The sequence below is a fragment of the Ursus arctos genome, unplaced genomic scaffold (assembly GCF_023065955.2).
Source record: "Ursus arctos isolate Adak ecotype North America unplaced genomic scaffold, UrsArc2.0 scaffold_16, whole genome shotgun sequence".
In the NCBI taxonomy this organism is placed as follows: Eukaryota; Metazoa; Chordata; class Mammalia; order Carnivora; family Ursidae; genus Ursus; species Ursus arctos.
The window spans coordinates 4,780,131-4,799,175 of NW_026622830.1; the positions used below are offsets into that span (position 1 = coordinate 4,780,131).

The following is a 19,045-nucleotide window of genomic DNA, read 5'->3' on the forward strand; positions in this document are numbered from 1 at the left end:
TTCTCAGGGTCTGAGGCTGAGGGAAACACAGAAGAAAATGCCCAAAGAGCCGGCCGTGAGCTGTCAGCCCCTCCTCACACAGCGACCAGATGGATACCTTCTGATGGTTTTATCATTACGAACAGAAAACACTTTCTGTGCTTTGGAGTCGCATTTAGGACTGGCCATGTGACTGCAAGGCAGGGGCTGAAATATAACAAGGGGTCTTGGCCTGACTTTTAAAAGCCTCCTGCCTTCCGTACACATTTTCCTAACATTTTTGAAGTAGCATAAAGGTACATTTTTCAAAAAGTCCGTAACACTAATTTTGTGTTTCTCCAAATTTTTACTCTTTTTTTCTTTGAAGTGATTTTAGTGGTTAAGCATTGCTAAGAAAACAGAAAGAGAAGTTCTACTTGGACAAGGTAAAGCCTCCACTCTAAGTGCAGGTCTCCCCCATTGCAGGACCCCAGCAACTTCCCAGGCGGCATCTGTCTTCTTGATGCACTAACAATGAGACGATAATGAGAGATAATGCTAGAAAGACTCCGTTTGTTGAGTAGAAAACACCTGTACTTCACAGCTTTAAGGATGACCACTATTTCTAGTCCCTCTTCCAGAACTCCCCATGGTCTGAGACACTGAAATGTGCCTCACTTCTGCCCTCTGTGATAAGGACCCCTAGGAAGCAAGAGGATATGCTCATTTAGACCAACACCATCGGGACGTCGCTAGCAGAGGTCAGGAATGAGAATCTGATCAGTTGGCAATAAAGCCTTATTTATCGCCCCCTGCCCAATCCATTTCTATACCCTCTGCAGCAAGCGGTTTTCCCAGGAGTAAAATACTGTATGTTCCTATTTCCACATTCATAAATGTACCCCTTTAGAACTGCATTTCTGCTGTTCTACCACTGGCCCTTTCTGTGGTTAAGACTCCCCTTCCATTAAACTTCCATCATTCCAGGTCTTCACGTGTGTTCAAACGACCTTTACATGTACAAGCTGCTCGACCTCATGCAAAGAACTGTGGACTGAAACCAAGAAACTGTGTGCCCTTTCCATGTGAGCAAAGAAATGCAAAAATCAGACATGGCAACGTGCTAGGGGAGGGGGAGGTAAACAGTGCTGAGGAGCTGGAATGTTCTCCGCGGCAGCCGGTGGGGAAGTCACGGGACAAAATTTAAAATGCAGACACCCTTTGACTCAGCCATTTCTCCTCTAGCAACTGTGCCACATCATTCTTGCTTGTGTGCAGGGGTATTGCTGTAGCTGTGTTTATAGCAGTCAAGACTAGAAGCGCGTGAAGTGCACCTCTATGGAGGGCTGGTTAAGTCAATTACGGGCATGTCACAGAGGAAAACGACAGAGCCATTAAGAAAATGTGTGCGGACATGATCTCTGACATATTACAAAGTCAAAAAACATTCACGACAGGGCGGGCTGCATGTACTGCATGTGTAAGGAAACACGGGGCTGTGCATGCTCGGACACACGTGCAGAGAGCATCTCTGGAAAGAGGCAAACAGGAAACGGGACAATCAGGAGTCTCTGGGGAAGGGCAGTGGGATTGGGCCTGGGGGGGGGGTCTTTGTGCCGTCTTTTGGACTGGTGTCAAGTCTTACCGTTTGCAGGTGTTACTTTTTCAAAAGAAGTTAAAATGTTGTCATCAACGTTCTACAAAGATAACACTGTAAGATGGAGAACTATCCACCATTGCTTACAGACAGGCCGCCCCCTTTGCAAACTTGGAAGCATCTCCACCAGTCAGGACTCCATCGATTGGTGACAAACCCTCCCCACCCCACCGACACGCAGGAAAGCACAGGAATGCGTGCCTGGCTCCCACACTGAGGCTCCGGGGGCAGAAGTTTCCTCATCAGGAAAATGAGGAAGTTGACCTAAGTCATCCCTTCGGTCTGTTTCCGTCACACCAGATATCTATGATGTTTCGTTTTAAACCAATTTTATGTTCCTAAGAATCAGTGGCAGAGCAAAGCGATGGGCTCTGGTATGTTCTCTAAAGCATATCTAAATGCTCTTAAGCCATCCATTCAAAATAATTTTACACTGAAGCATCCTTTAAATATATTCAGAGCACAGAATTTATTGAACAGAATACGGAGACAGCTAGTACAAAAGTTTATGCCTTGGCAGGGCGGGTTTCATCAGGCCGACACGGCGGAACATGTGAGAACACGCTCTGAATGGCTCTTTCGATCTGGACACTGCAGAAATACATCTCCTTCCCTCCGGGAAATGTAAAGTCAGCCATAAAACCATGAATTTATTACATATCAGATAACCAGAATGGGTGATGATAAAGAGTCCTTTCCTGCACCAACTTTTTAAATGAATTCTCTGTCAAAGCAGGAAGTACAACTTAAAATACAGAAAAGAAAAATTATGAAAACGATAGCATTCTAAGACAGCTCTTAAAAGACTCCATCCCCAAAATGTTAATGTACATTGAAGTCAGAATAAAAACACACACCACAAACTGCAGAGATTCCCCCCCCCCACAAGACAGGGAGAAAGCTGTATAGCAGAGGGGGACAGTGTGCACCATGAAAATGACTTCCTTACTCACAAAGGACAGAGGAGGTAAAGGGAACATTTAAATAGATCACTGAGTTTCTTATAGGAAGTTCCAAATCGCAGCAGTTTATAAATTCTTTAAAAAGGAAACACTAGCAGCAGAAATGAGAACCAAATGTACTTTGCAGTCTGCTCTCTACACATAAGCTTGAATCACTTTATTGAGGCTGCTTATGAATGAAACGCACAAAAACAAATCACTCCTGTTGATTAGTTCCTCCACGTCTACAGTAGCTAACACACAGAAGGTAAACCGATAAATGTTTGCTAAATACGTGAACGCTGAGGACAAGCAGTTCTTGTACACACGGTGTCGGGAATGCAGACAATAAATTCTGACCTCTGAATCCAGCTAGAAGAGTCAACGGAAAAACCTCACTTTCAATGAATGCCGCAGTTGGAGGGCCACAGCCGAACGTAGTTGACGTCCAAAGTACAAAAGAAAGATGGGAATGCAGGTGTCCGGTTCATAGAAAGCACCAGACCTTTTCGTATCACATGGAAAACCATCGAGTCGACGTGAGAAACATGCATGCTAGTTTATCATTGTTTTAAGTCACAAAAAGCTATGCATCCTTGTTAGCACTAAGCCTTAATGAAACTGTGCTGAGCTATGGGATTTGTCTACCCTAGTTGGCATGTCCTGAAGGGAAACAAAAAGTAAATGGTCTCCTGTGCTGCTGGGGCCAGCCGCGGTGCTGGGCAGGGGTGACGCGGACACTCCGGGTGGCTCGGCCTGCGGTAGCCGGGCCATGCTCCGGGCACCCGTCAGAATGCAGCGAGCGCATGGCAGTCCTGCACCCATGTCCATTAGCCGAATGATTAAATATACATCAACCCTGTGGTATAATAAAGTAATTCTAATAGGGCATTGTCACAGGATCAATGTTTCCTGGTTTAAAAATAAACATTAGCATTTATCTAGCAGCAGAAAACTATTATCCCATGGTACTGTTTTATTCAACTGACATCTTTTAATCAAAGCAATCCATATTGTGGCAACATTCCAAGGTATCATGATTGCAAATATCTACGGCAAGTTAGGTAATAGCTATGTTTTTGTTGCTAGCTTTTTCTTCCTCTTCTACGGAGTCGATGCAGACATTTTCTAATGAATTAATTCCATTAGGAAAAAAATCTGAAGTAATTATATTGCTCAAGACAACCTCTCATCTACCTCCATGGGTTTCACTTGTAACTATTATACACAACCGCTCCTGTGTGTTCATGTCTTCTAAATTTTCCAAAATACCGCTGTAATGAAAGTAAGTAAAACGAAACCTTATTTTCCGGGGGCACAGAGGATGTTGCTAACACCCCGTGGAGAGAGGTCTGGATCCCCCTGCAGGGTGTTGGCTGGGGGGGTGGGGGGATCATGTACCCCGAATGACAGGCTTGGAGGTGAAGCCCGTGGACTGTGTGTGGCAGATAAGACTCGGGCACAGGAGTGAGAGGGTTGGGAGTCTCGCTGGAGGCCCGTTTTCACAGCCTCCCAGGCCCGCCTCTGGGCTGTTGCTCCTCACCAGGGTCTGCTGGGACTTGCTCCCTTCCACGATTTCCCAGAGAAGGGCAGCGCTAATTCGGGGAGAGGTCTGAGGCTCGCAGCTGGGCTTCTTAAACCTGGGCAGGCCACGTCTGTGATACCAATTTTAATGACCTGCCCTCGCTTCACGTTTAATTTACAAGTTATGTAAAGCCCCACAGAAAGCATCCTCGTCACTGCCTCGCTGACACAGACTGGGCGTTCTCTTTCTGCAGCCCCCAAATTCACTCCCCATGATCATCAGGCAGAGATCTTCAGGCAACGAGAAAATGGAAAACGCACATTTTCTTCACTGTCTGAAGTGGTTTGGTTTCAAAAAGAAAAATAAAAAAGCATCTCAATGCGTGTCCGGATTCTGTCCACTTCGTCTTTAGAATAACTGTACGAGGCACGAAGGCAAGCACAGAAAAGGGGTACAAGTGGTCTGAGTGGCTGAGACTGCAAGGTCACTCACCAGAGCCTCCACATTGCTCCTGAGTGGGACCGTGGTCCAGACCCTGTCTTAGCCATCCCGGCCTCATCGCAGCCTCCTCCGAGACCGACTTCATTCAGAATGAGAGGCTCTAAGAAGTTGCTCAATGTAACCTCTTGGAGACTTCATTTCCTCTTGTGCAAAACAGAGCCCTCATCCCCCGCTCCCCGCCCCCGGGTCACAGCTGTTGTGAACGAACATTCTGAAAGTGCTCTGCACAAGGCAGAGGGAGCACTGGAACAATAGCAACTTTCCCTAAAAGGTTCCTGTCAAAGCAGCTCCGTCTGAGGAAGATTAAAAAAGAAAACAAGCCTTCCACAAACCCAATCAGGCCAGGGAAACCCCGAGGGCCCCACTCGACAGGAGGCACGTGTGGTCCCTGAACTACCTTCAAGCACCAGACAGTAATCACAGGCTTTAGCAGATCTGGGTGCAGGAACTGGAGACATCCCTCTACTCGTCAGGGGACTTTCTAAGAACAGGTCCCTTTCTTCTGATCTTTGAAAGCATTCACACCCAGCAACAGCAAACATGGCCACACTTAACTGAGACGACCCCTCGGAGTGGTCACTTTGGATAACTCCAGAGTTGGACCTAGTTCTGCTCCTTCTCTAACCAGACGGACTCCACGGACCGGGGCAGGGGAGGCCACCCTGGACCCCGGGGACCCTGCGAGACGCTCTCAGTGAGCTGCCATCGCCAGCAGGGGGCGCAGCGGCCTCTTCACCTGAGGAGGGCTCCCAGGTGGACCGTCAGTGCTCACGGTGATGAGGATGCCTGAGTCCCAGCTCTCTCCTTATTTTTTTCTTTCAAACCAAGAATTTCACAAACCATAACCAGAAACTTGTAAATGGTCCAGTTTAGAGAAGGGACTGAAAATGACAAATGGTATTGTATTCTGACACAGATTTCTGAGTTTGCAAATATAAAGATTTGTGTGTGCAAAAAATATAGGCACCATTTGAAAAATGTTAAGCTACTTACATATGGTACATATGCTACACACACACACACACACACACACTCACACACACACACACACACACACACACACACACACAGAGTTTGTTTTCAAATTAGTTTGAAAGGCTATTTAGCTGAGCTATCACCGCATTCAGTTATATCTGACCCAACACAGCCTGCAAGTCCCCACTGATATCTTTGGATAGCAGTTCTGTTCCTGGGATTTGTTTGAAAGCGTTTAGGTTTTCACGGATCACTGGAGGTTCCTCATTTTTCCCCCTTCTGTGTTATGTAGGTATAAGCCGTCTCTCTGGGCATAAACTGTTCACTGGTAAAAATCAATTTTGATTTTATCAGTATTTATTACTGCTGGTGCCAGCAATTTAGAAGACTAGAGGGGGAAAAACATGCAAACTAGGAGAAGGAAAAAAAAATTAAAGCTGGGTCTTCATACCTACAAATAATACAGCCTGCTGTCTTTAAGAAGTTTTTTGTATTGTGCGGAGGGAGCTTAAATTATCAATTTAAAAATTCAATCAATAAAGATTTACAGGACTCTGCTACTGCTTACATCTCTTATATATTTGTGGGCTCAGTGGCAGATTTCTAAAACAAAGGCACTGCTCTCAGGGGTGCTATACAGCAGTGCCCGAGGCGGCAGGCAGGAGGGTGGCCTGACCACGGACCGCTCGGGCTCACTTCCTGACCAGCACCCTTGCTGGAGTCAGCCTTGCTCATGCCGGGCCAGTTTATTCTGATTATTTGACTCTTTTCCTCTTGAGACAGGCCAGGCCACGTGACGGAACCACACTTCTACCCTCTGCCTTACTCTCATGCTTCCTCTTTCCTCATTCCAAGACAGACACTCAAAAGGTGCAAGTTCCTCCAGGTCTGAGATCTGGAGTGTCTGTCGCTCTTCAAACGGCCCCTGACCCTGAGCAGTGCTGTGTGGTACACTCTCCCTCTCCCAGCACACTCCTTTCTGACTGGATGATTTACGTAATCTCCAATCTCCCCATCATTACCTTCCTTCTCTCCCTGGGGAGTTCCCTTCTTCTGCTCAGTCAAAACGCTCCATAAACTAACATGCGTTCACTCAATCTTAGCCTCTAAAGGAGAAAGATTTTACAGGATGATCAGTTAGAAAGAAGACAACTCTGGATTTTAAATTCTGATTTTCAGCTACAAACAAAAGCCCACATCTTCTGACAAGCTGAATGCCATCTCCTGCATATACACCAAACACAAAGTCACTTCCCAAGTCCTAGAACAGAACAGATACCCGAGGCACTCTTTTCAAGAGCTCAGCTGCCCCAGTGCAAGTGTGGGCAAGTTCCAGCCTCAGTCGCCAAACCCCACCAGCTGTTTCTGTGAATCACATTTTCTGGGAACACACAGCCACACCTCTTGAGAAAAAGTCTGCAGAGCCCTGCTCCAGAGAAATGGGGCTATGCCGCACTCCCAGGAACAGTCCAAGACCCTCCTAACCCTGGTCCTTTCGAGGCTATGAGGGGCTGGAAGCTATCATGATGGGTTTGCTGCAGCTCCCACACTTGGACTGCAGTCCACTTACAGAAAATTAATGGGAGAAGGCACAGTCTTTTCACCTCGTTCCCTAAGTCCCTGGATCCATGTGGACAACATAACACTGGAGACGAACTTCTACTCCGGCAGCCCTCCAAGTGCACGCACTCAATGCCGTCGGAGCACCAGGCGTGTGGCGGCCAACTGGGTCTACTCCATGTTCCCTGGGAGCACTTGGGACACAGTCACTTCTCATGAGGACAGATGCTACTTCCGTAGGCCGCAGACACCCAGCTCCCAGTCTCTAGGTCCCTGATCAGGTCCTCAGGCCAGAACCAAGGCCCTTCCACCCAGGCCAAGCTCAGGAGGACTGTGACTCAATGTGACTTCTAAGAACTGTCTCCCTTCCGATGAATTTGTCTTTTCAAACCCACCCACTCCTGGAGCCGTGCTCAGCAGGCTTACCCCTCATCTTTCCTGCACGGCTCCTTGACCCAGAGGAGAGCTTTCTTTCTACTGAGGGCAGAACGGTGGGAGGGCAAGGGTGACTGGCTGCCTCAGATCTCAGTTTTATTTTATACTCTCAGTTGAAGCCAACCACACACACACACACACACACACACACACACACACACACGTACGTTACATACTGTGTGTATATATATATATATATATATATACACACACACACACGTGTATATGTGTGTATATATATATGTATTCAAGTCATTAAACATATGTATTTCTCATTGATAGGGCTCATTTTAGAACCAACCTTCCAATAACAAAATAATAATGAGGATAAGAATAATAATTTCCCCCCTATAGCAACTGTGACAAAATGACAAAAGAACTCTTAATTCTGGGGCTTTATTTTAATTTTTTTTTCTTTTTAAGATGCTACATAGTCAAACAGAATTGGATTGGTCTTTTATGGCATAAAATTCATTTACAGTCAAACTCTCCATCACTACTCGACGATTATCTGAAGGGCCTCTCACCCCTCCCCCGCCCCACCCACCTGGTTCCCTGTCTGCTACCATTCTGGCGCCCCATTCCGAGCGAGGGTCACATGGGAAAGGTCGGGACCAGACCAGGGGCACACGTGCTGGAAGTAGGCGTGGTGGCGGAGGGGCAATGAAGGAACAGAAGATCGGCTAGTCTTCTCCATTTGAAAGGGTAACAGAGTTCACTGCTGTACTAAGAACTTCCCTCTCTTTGACGGTGGTTATTTATTTACACAGAGAAACACTTCCTGGCAGCTGTTCTCCAACATTCAAACCAACCACACCTCCACGTGTATGGAGAGCCCAGAACCTCCACAGAGAAAGGAGCCCACGGCCCTCCAGCAGCAATGCCAGCATCACCCACCGGCATTAGGTAGCAAAGGTGATCTTTAGGCCACAGCATTAATTATAAATCTTGTGGCAATAAGGAAACATGAGATGAGATACATTAAATAAGTTAAATATGCATTAAACATTTCTGAATAACAATTCAATCTCACTACATGAACCAACAGTAATTTAGCTTGGTCCCTTTAAGAGAGAACAAAGCATTGACTTTCATTTCCAAAGTATTGGGTCAGTCGGTCAGCATCCGCCTCCCGCTCCCGACAGGCAGATCCGGCGCCACCACAGCACAATGCCATTGGCCTCTGACCCTGTTCATCAGTCCCAAGGAACCAACAGCCAGGGGCAGAGCAGAGCAGAGCAGAGCGGAATGTGGAGCGGCAGCCCGGGGCTGAGGGAACAGGTGGGGGTTGCTACGTGGAGGTGACGGCCCTCCCCGCCGCACTGGGCTCCCACTCCCCAAGGGCCAGCACCAACAGGCAGGAAGAGTGTCTTGTTCTAAGAGAGGTAATCAACCCAGCCACATGTACCAAGGCTACAAATGTTTAAAGTGACACTTACAACATGCCATTACAATTTAATCACGGTTTCCCTTGTCATTAATAAAGACCATTCTTTTCCCCCCAATCATTTACTATACATTTTTCACTTTCTAAAAGATTGTTACGTTATAATTGTGCGTGTGTGTGTGTGTGTGTATGTGCACGCGTGCGCACGCGAAGGGAGGGGGTAATTTAAAGGCAAGACCTGTGAGATGTCATCACACATTAACTTCTTTTTACACATGGTTATGATAAATTCAAACCCCATGGTATGGCGGGCCCATCAATCCAGTGTGCCACCCTTTGCCTGCCACCTCTACAAGGCGATCTTCCCTATGATCACGCCAACGATGAAGAACAAGACCACCAGCGCGAGGAGCCGGGCGCTAAGGCCCTCCTCCTTCACAGCCGCGGCCAACGCAGGAACAGGGCTATTGCTCTGCGCGGTCTTCCTCATCCGGAGTCCATCTTCTTCCTACGGGAGCAAACGCACATTTCAAAGACAACCCAAGGCACCGGCAGTAGTCACTGTCCAGCCTAGCAGGATGGGCTTGTACACAGACCTGAATCACACGGTGTGGGCCAGCCTCCTCATTTTTCAAAGGGAGAAACTGAATCCCACAGAGAAGGCACTGGCTTGAGGCCACTGAGAAAATGCTGCCAGAAGCCCCTCTTTCCTTCCACCCACCTACATGATACTGCTAGGCACCTTTTTATACCACACATCTAAGCAGGCCTGCCTCGATTCCCCAACACTTACAAGAAAAAAAAGCCCCCAAGAGGGTCAGCCAGGCCCTTTGCACCCGGGGACCACCCACCTCTCTGACTATGCCTCCTGGCCACTCTCCTACATCAGACTCCAACCTTCTCTGTCCTCCTTTCCTCTCCTGAGCAGGCTTCCCTAGTCACAGGTCACAGGTTTTGAAATGATAGGCACTTCCCAAAGCACAAATATAAAAATCACAAGAAACTGCAAAGTGGGGGCCCAGAAGCTTTCAGATGCAGAGCTCTGACTGATGAGTTACACGTAGACTGCTGGACAGAAGACACGACATGTGGAATATTAAAATGTGACTGAATCTGATCTACGTATCTTGGATATTTTCTACTTAATGCATGGAGCAGAAATTTGTTCTTCCTTTACTGCTCCCAAGGCCAAGTCGACACTCCTCAACAGGGCACGCAGCAAGGCCTCGCTACGGGGGCTCAGGTGCATCTCTGGCTAATTACCCCAACTACTCATCCCCAAACTAGTCAGTCCTGGAGACCACAGGCAGCCAGCCCATCGAGCGGAGTCTCCACGGCACTTGTGGCCATCTCTGTGGGGCCACTCCTCACTCGGGTTGTCAGTATTTGTGTCCCCAGCTACTGTGGTCAGCAGGGAGCTTCTCAGTGGCAGGGATAGCCCATGTTTGCACCTGCAGCACCGGGGACATGGGAGGGCCTCGGGAAATGTGTTGGCCAAATCAGAGAATGAAACAACACAAAACAAGAAATCAGTGTTTGGCAGGATAAAGAATCTTCTAACGTCAAGATTGGTCTGATAATATTTTAAAGATATTCTGCTCATGGGGCATGACCAATAGCGCTGCACAGTGATAAATGACTGGTGTTATTCGATTAACTTCAAAAAAAAAACGGGCACAGCAAAATACAGCATTTATTGGGTTTATATAGAAACTATTTCTACCTATTTATCACTTTAAACGGCACAGGACTCTGTTTCTGAAGAGGAATACACTCAAGGAGAAGCTTTAGGCATATCTTAGATTTTTAGCCAAAAAGTGTCAGCTTCATAACTTACTCTATACTAGAAGTTACTGAAGGAGGCAAATCAAGATTACTGCAAAGAAAGAAGATGATGCCATTCTCCAGACACTGTCAGTTCTCCTGTACCTACAGCACTGTCAGAACAAAAGAAGAAGTCGACTGAACAGAGTGTATTTATTATGTGAGCCTGGTGCTATGGTGGTTCCAGATCGAGAGCCTAGGGCATAGGTGAGTGGCATGATCGAGAAGAAGGGATAGACAGGCCTCAGATTTAAGCTGCACCTGAAGTTCCTATGACCAGATGTTCAGAAACATTCTCTTCAAGACCTTGTCTGAAACAGACATACTTTTAAAGCTGGAAGGGGCCACAGACATGTTTTGCAAGTGGAGGCCCCAGAGATGCTGTGACCACCACAGATTCAGAGATAGTCAAGTGAGAGCAGTCCCTGGCACAACAGCTCAGGCCGCCAAGGCCAAATGAAGTGCACCCCGCCTCCCTTCACCACCCAGCGCAACCTGACCTTCTAACGCCAATGCCGACCACCTCGTCAACATCCACGAGCTGGAGACTGGGGTTTCTCCTCCTATAATCTCCACCTGTCTACTGTGACAACCTCCCATCTCCAATCTCATCACCATGTGAACAGTTTGAGGAGACCCCACTGCCCAGGCCCACCTAGAATCTTCAAAAACCAGAATTAGGCCTGTGTTAAAAGAGAACCTATTACCTATTTACCCTCCTAAAGAAAGATTCTCACCCACTGGGGATGGAGTAGCTTGACACCGTGAATTCAAGAGAACCACTGCTCTTCTGTGTTTAGTCTCAGAGTCTGTCTTCAGTTTACACTAATGGGAGGGCGAGAGGGGCTTTGTTTCCTTACAAGAGGACGAGAGTCTGCAGGCTGAGGCAGGAGAATGCAACAGATGTGGACTCTGAGGCACAAAGCCTGGGTTCAATTCTCACTGGAAGTGTGACTCAGGCAAGTCACTTAACCTCTCTGTTTCTCAGTCTCCTCATCTATAAACTGGGGATGGTAACAATCCATCCTTACTTCACAGAAGAGTTTAGACTAAATCATAACATGTCAATACAACGGAACAAGAATTTAAACAGCTGAGAAATCTCTGCTCAGGACACTCGTTAATTAGGGGGCAGGGGGGAAAGTGTCAGAGCTCTTTTGAAAACTTGATGGAAGCCACAGAAATTCCTCCCTAGGGAAAGAATGTGAAAATACAATTCTACAAATTAAGGGATTTGTCAACTTTCCCACCCAAGATCACAGTGGAAAAGCCCCTGTTTTCTGTAGACTAGCAGGAATTAAAACGCCACTGGGGCACCTGGCTGGTTCAGTCGGTAGAGCACGTGACTCTTCATCTCGGGGTTGTGAGTTCGAGCCCCATGCTGGGCGTGGACGTTACTTAAATAAAATCTTAAAGAAAAGAGAAGAAGACGCCATTACCTTGAATTGCTTGTTCTCCTCCCGGAGCCTCTGCACTTCCCCCTGCAGCCTCTTACACTCTTCCAGCACCTTCTTAACTTCAGTGTCATCCAAAGAAGAACTCAGAGCTTTAGATACCGTTGGTGTTTCTGTCTTTGATGCAGTTGTGGGTATAATTTTATTTATTTCTACATCATGCTGTTCAGAAATAAATGAAAGCCCAAGTGTCACCAACTATGTAATAAAGGACTTTTTTATGCAAAGTAAAGTAGTTCTCAGCAAACACCACACGTGGTAGCGTTTCATCCACACTGTAAAATGTCACATTCATTTTAAAAATGGATCACTTTATCTAGTATCTTAATAATCTAAAGCAACTGGGCCCCAGAAATTATGGATAAGGGCAAATAATGAAGTTCGGCTGAGACTAATACTTCAAAGGAAGAGAAAAAGGGCTGTGCAGATTGCACTATCAAATTCCTGCCATGCAAAAATTAGCATATCATAATCGTGCAAGCTCAGGAGTTATTAGCCACAAATTACTGTCACCAGGAAGACCTCAACATCCCCAGGACAGGCCCGGACAGGGGAGGTGGGAGGCCAGGGAGGACATTACATAAAGGGCGATTTATTTCACGAATTCAGAACTTCGAAGCTGGGTTAAAGGTGAAACTCGCTCAGTGTCTGCAATATTTCAATCGAGGGAAGCTACACATCCCCCACTTCCCTGCCGAGACACTCATGACAGTCTCTGGAGAGCGACTGGGGAGGAGCCGGTACCAGGGAGGGCATGGAGGTGGGCAGGTGTGCTGGGGATCACTGGCCTGGGGGTTCCACGCAGCAGACTGAAAACAACCAGCTCTCCCTATCGCACTCTCGAGTTCGACCCTCCATCTGCCAGGTGGGAAGAGGGAAGCCCTGCAAAGGGCAAGGCCCCATCTACGAAGCTGATACAGCACAGAGCCAGGAGCAGAGCACAGGTCTCACAGGTTCCTAAACCGACCTTCCCAGGACAAAATGTGCAATGGGAAGAGACAAAATCAACAACAACAAGAAACCCATTACCCATTCAAAGAAATAGGAAAACGATGGCGGTCAGTCGCTGAGCAGGAAGAAAACACTAAGTAGTGGTGGCACAGATCAACGCATTCCTGCAGATCGCTACGGATAACGTTCACAGAATGCGAGCGTTTCAATTTCCCAACTCCAGCTATTAACAGCCAGGGTAGTGGAATATTCTGCAGGGCGTTATCTAATACAATTTAAGCTTTTCTGACTAAGTTGGAGGAAGGTCCAAATCAGCATTTCAGATACAGTCTGCTCTCTTCCACTGGTCACGAGCAAGGGCCATGAGAGGTCTGTCCCTTGGTTTCACGGAGAAAAGCGAGCTGACAGCTTGGAGGCAGCTAGTCTTTCCCTCACCCGCTCCGGCAGCACGGGGGCGGGGGGAGGGGGGACTCCCAATGGGAAGCAGTTCTACCACCATCGCACAATGGGCAATGTCTGGAGACATTTTCGGTTGTCACACGAGAGGGGCGATGACTGGTACCTAGTGAGGAGAGGCCAGGGACGCTGCTGAACACCCTACACGGTACAAGACAGCCCCCACGGGCAGAGAATGATCCAGCCCCAATGTTAATAATGCTGAGGTTGAGAAACCCTAATGTAAAAACAGGTTTGACTAAAGAGGCAGAAGGGTTAAGCGGGTGGTGAGGTGGTGTTAGGGGAAAAAGCAGACAGGGAGACCTAAGACAGCAGTCTGTGAAACAACAGAACCCGAGAGCTTACCACCTGTCCATCAAGCACCATGATAAACGGCAAATTATTCCCTGTTGTAGACTTACCCACTCTTTATAGCAACCTATAACTTTGCCAAGTCAAAGAAGCTCTTTAGGATTTATGACATTTCAACAGCCAACAGGTTGCACTTTTCAAGAAAAAAAAATTGTTTCAATTAGTTGTCTTTCTGCAAGTCTCTCAAAGGCTGATTTCATGAAGGCCCACTTATTTGTTGACTTGAGCTTATTTTTTCATCAGACATCAGAAGAAGGAAAATAATTTGCCAACTTAAATCTTGGTTTTGCAGGAGATGGTATGCAAATAAGTATCAGCTTGCAACATTCAATTATTGTTAACTATAAACATACTTACTGGTTTATCATTTTCTGCTGGCAATTCAAACACACATCTAAGTTTTGAATCCATAAGGTCTTCCGGTTTTGCCTCCTTCCACTAAAACAATTTAAATTTAATAATCAGGATATTATAAAGCTGCTGGAAGAATAATTTTCTTCCCATAACTGACAATTTCAAAAAAATATTCTTAATGAGAAAGCCCTGATGTATATCAAATAAAGAACTCACGTCTGCTGAGATTTCAATATTTTTAACATGACAAGATTAAATACACTAGCTTTCCTGAATATTTATCACACTTCACAAATCCCAGTCCTGCTGCCTGATTCCTCCAAGTCAACCAATGCTACTCCTGTTGCTAGTCTGTGGGAAGCACATGGAACAGACACAACCACAGCTGAAGGAAAAGGAACTTTCTAAATTATGTCTAAGTAGTCAAAGGTAACTTTGGCTCTCCTTAGAAAAATAAAAACTTATTTTGTAGGGTCCATCCTTCTTAGAGTAAGTGTATACTACCTGGGAGTGGTTTTAGAAGCACGAGGCCAAGTACCAGTGGAGCACATTTATGAGCAAGCCACTGTCTGGGCTGGCCCCATTCTCTCCAGCCTGCTGGTGGGGACACCCTTCCTGGCTTAATCCATGCTCTGGGATGATATACTCCTGGCTTAATCCTCCTCCTTTGGGTGGTGGAGGGCAGGAATCCCAGGGTATGCTGAGAACTGCAGACCAGCGTAGCAGGAAGGTTACAATACTGGAAAAAAAGAAACTCTCCCACCCTCGCCCCAGGACCATGCAGGAGGCAGCTAGCGCAACACAGGTACCAAGAGCCAAAACCAGGAAACAATCTACGCTGAACAATAGGAACTGACAAATCATGGCAGATCCATTTAGTGGAACAGCATGCCACTCAAATGACACTGAAGAGTACACAGGGCAGATTCACAGAACAGTAAGTGAAGAAGCTACAAACAATATTCTAGTCTACTCCTCTGTACACACACACTAGCATATGTGTGCCTCTGTGTGTGTGTCAAAAGAGCATCAAGCAAGGATCGTCACTGAACACAAAAACCACCCATGAGACTGCTGGTGAGCAGGACATTCTCCTGATCTCCCAAGTATCTGATTACTCAAGAGTATCACAGATTACTTATTAACCACGAGGGGCAACTGTGCCTTGACACTGGAAAGTTGGCAGTCACCATCTTAACCAAGTAATCCAACTTGGCATCACCAATAGAGGGACAACCCAGTATCAAATGCCTTCTGATATGATGCATACAATGACATCACTTACGGAATATTCTTGCCAAAAAACATTTAACCTGAATTTAATCATGAAGAAATAACTGGACAATCCCAGAACTGGCCTGGACTCAAAAATTCAAAGTCATGAAAAACAAAAAAGGTTGAGGGTATCATCCTCTACTAGAATAAGAACTAACGGCCATTTTGGAGCAACTAGAAAATGCTGCACGTCACAGGTTTCTCTGTTAGATAGCATGACTGTATTAATGTCAACTTTCTCAGCTATGAGGACAGTGCTGTGACTATGTAAGACACCGTCCTCGTTCTGAAGCGTGTAGGAGTGAAGTGTCATGAAGTCCGTGTCTTACAGTCAAGTGTGGTTCAGCATAAAAAAGAAAGTTTATGGGGGCGCCTGGGTGGCACAGCGGTTGAACGTCTGCCTTCAGCTCAGGGCGTGATCCTGGCGTGATGGGATCAAGCCCCACATCAGGCTCTTCTGCTATGAGCCTGCTTCTTCCTCTCCCACTCCCCCTGCTTGTGTTCCCTCTCTCGCTGGCTGTCTCTATCTCTGTCAAATAAATAAATAAATAAAATCTTAAAAAAAAAAAAAAAAGAAAGTTTATAACAAAAATGAAGCAAATGTAGCAAAGTGTTAAATGGTGAATCTAGGTAAAGGTTATAGGAATAGTCACTGTATAATTTTTTCTGCTTTCTGTATATCAAAGTACAAAAAAAAAATAGTTTAGCACAAGGCTTTTGATAACAGTGGTTAGGTCTAGTATAAACAAATTACAGGTCACTTTTAGCTTTATTTTTGCTTATTTGTGTATTTCCAAAATTTCCTACAATGCACATTTATATAAAAAAATTTAATAGTTATAAAAATTATCATAAAAAGGAGTGCAATTCACCTTTATTGTCTACGGAGGCCTGGACCACAACGGCACTCAGACACAACGGCTCCAGACCCTGTGCCAGGTGCTCGACACACACAGCACACTGAATCCCACAACAACATGTGAACTAGGTTTTTATCCCCCTTTTACAGGTGACCCAACCCTACAGAGAGTTAATGAAAACTGCCCAAGGCCACAACGTTAGTATAAGACAGAGCTCAGCCCCACGCCCGAGACGCCCAAGCCCATGCTCTTGTCACTAAGCCATGCAGCAAAAGCCAAGCAGAACACATTCTCGGATACTTCAAATTCTGTATTTGCCATACATTTCCTTGCTCACACAAATTAACATGAAGTGACACATTATGTTCTGAGAAATAAAGGACAAATGCCTCAATAATCATTCTTATGAAAGGGGAAGGCTGCCTTCTATCACTCATCTCTCAAACCTCAAAATACCTGGCTTACCCTCATTTCCTGCCCCAAACTTGAACATCAGCAAAGATGGTCATTTATGCTTTTCCAAGACTAACAGAAAAGGCTGAGTGGTGACACTGGGATGTGAAGAGAAGCTATGCATAGAAAGCCCTTCGCATAAAACTTTTGAAAGAGAAAAACCATAGTGCTTCGTGAGCCACGGCTGACTGTCAGCAGGCACTCCTCGGGGGACCGGTCTCCCAGCCTGGACTGTCAAGCTGGAGAGTGATGCGGGTGTTGAGGGAGCCCTGCTTCTTTTTCCCATCTGTGAGCACAAGGACTGACCAGTCTGTCCTAGCTAGGGCTGTGCACGGTAAGGGTTATCTGTACATTGTGATTCCCACAGACACCAGAATGCCCGCTGATTTAGTCAAATGTAGAAAAAGCTTATTTCAAGGAGAATTTCCATTATAACCTTTTCCCAGAAAAACCAGTAATATAATATCACTTATACATTTTATAGAAACAAAGTTATCTTATTTTTACCAAAATCAGAGACAGAGTTAAACATGTATTAAGCAGGAAAAAAAAATGAGGGAAACTAGGGAGGAGGAAAAAAGTCATGCTTACCAAAACCAACAGAAAAACAAACCCTCAAGCACCGGAGGACATTTAAGTATTCCACTCTCTCACATCCCTCTGGGCTCTTGGGGAGGGGGTGCAGGGAGACATGGTAAGAGACATTCCCTAGACTGGGAAGCACCCTTTCCTATGGGGGATGGATGGGGGGTACAAAGGAAAGGAATCCTCAAACCATTCAAGACACAGTCCATCAGAACAAGGAACTGCTGAAGCAAACTGAGATATAAAAGTCAGAAAAGAACAGTATTCTGTAGTTACATAAAATGTTAAAATCAAAGTCTGAGAAAAACCATAAAGGTAGTCAAAGTACAAACCTCCTTGAGAACACCATTCCCCTTTAAAAACAATGTTGACACATTTTGTAATGCATGCACCCAAAATTCTGTACCTAATCATTTTTTTTTAATTACTAAAAAAAAGTAAGAAGCATTCAGTACTTACTACTGCTTCCATATCAGAAGTGTCAGTCGGAGCAAACATAGACTGAACCATAAACTTGTGTTTACTTTTCTCATTGGGGTCATAATCGAAAGGCTGTAACATCACTAAGAAAGAAAATATTTCATTAGGAGGGTCAGAGCTTGGTTACCAGCAGCCATTTGTCAGGTTCAAACTTGCATCTCGGTTGTACAGCAGTTTACCAGGATTCTCATCTGAGTCTTACAATGGCCCAGGTGAGGCCAGCAGGGCAAGGGGCCCAGCATCTTCTCTGCTTTTCAGGTCTCAAATGTGAGATCCTGAGAAGCTGGGGGACTTGCCTAAAGTCAAACAGCGGATAGTGGCAGAGCTGGGACTTGCGCTTAGGATTCAGGTCTTCAGATTCCTAGCCCCCGGATCTTTCACGACCGCCCACCTGACACAGAGGTCGGCTACGGGCCCTACAGACGAGGCAAACCAGGCGCAAATACTGTATGCCATTTTGCTCAAGACAACAGAGCAAAATCTTCAGAAAGTAAACTAGAATAATCCAAGACAAGTGACGGTTTCATTTTAGCTTTTCTTTGTCCATTTCCCATATCAAGGTAGTCAAGTATTGCTTCAGATACAATTGTGCCCATGCAATGTTAGGAAATTGTCACAACCAGCACACTCACAGCATGGGGAAAACACCACCCGCGTACAAGCCCACCTTTCCTCCCCAAGAACCTGGAGGAATCGCACATAAAGGCTCTCTCGGACAGGTCACGCCCCCTGCACTGAGACGATGCCTCCCCATTCCTACTGGCTTCCTTAGAACCCATCACACTTGTGAAATGGCGGCTGCTTTAAAATACACTATCTGCTGTAAGGCTCTGGCTAAACCACACATCTGGTTAAGTTCCGTGACAACACCTTTCTCACACTCTGGAAAAGCCTCCTATAGCCCTGACCATGAGAAGCACGAAAACGGACTCGGCATCTCCCAGGAGCCAGACACCCGCTGTACGTTAGGTCTATTATTACCTCATTTAAACTTTTAAGAGGTAGGCTCTGCTGTGGAGGTTATTTTAATGCCTGTTTTCAAGTGAACAAACTGGAGCACAGA

The 19,045-nt window shown here is 46.0% G+C and overlaps 1 protein-coding gene across 2 annotated transcripts in view; it reads right to left on the reverse strand.

The window, feature by feature from the left end:
- Positions 1–2,059: 2,059 nt before the first annotated feature.
- Positions 2,060–19,045, reverse strand: part of VAPB (VAMP associated protein B and C) — a 58,333-nt gene continuing 41,347 nt past the window's right edge. Inside the window, exons 3-6 of one of the 2 annotated variants that reach the window (XM_026503806.4) lie at positions 17,962–18,065; positions 14,333–14,413; positions 12,203–12,379; positions 2,060–9,447 (exon numbers count right to left, since the gene is read on the reverse strand). In XM_026503806.4, the coding sequence (XP_026359591.1) occupies positions 9,289–9,447; positions 12,203–12,379; positions 14,333–14,413; positions 17,962–18,065 (521 nt within the window). In that variant the 3' untranslated portion in view covers positions 2,060–9,288. The remainder of the gene's footprint in view (positions 9,448–12,202; positions 12,380–14,332; positions 14,414–17,961; positions 18,066–19,045) is intronic. The other variant, XM_057312457.1, reaches the window with a different exon arrangement.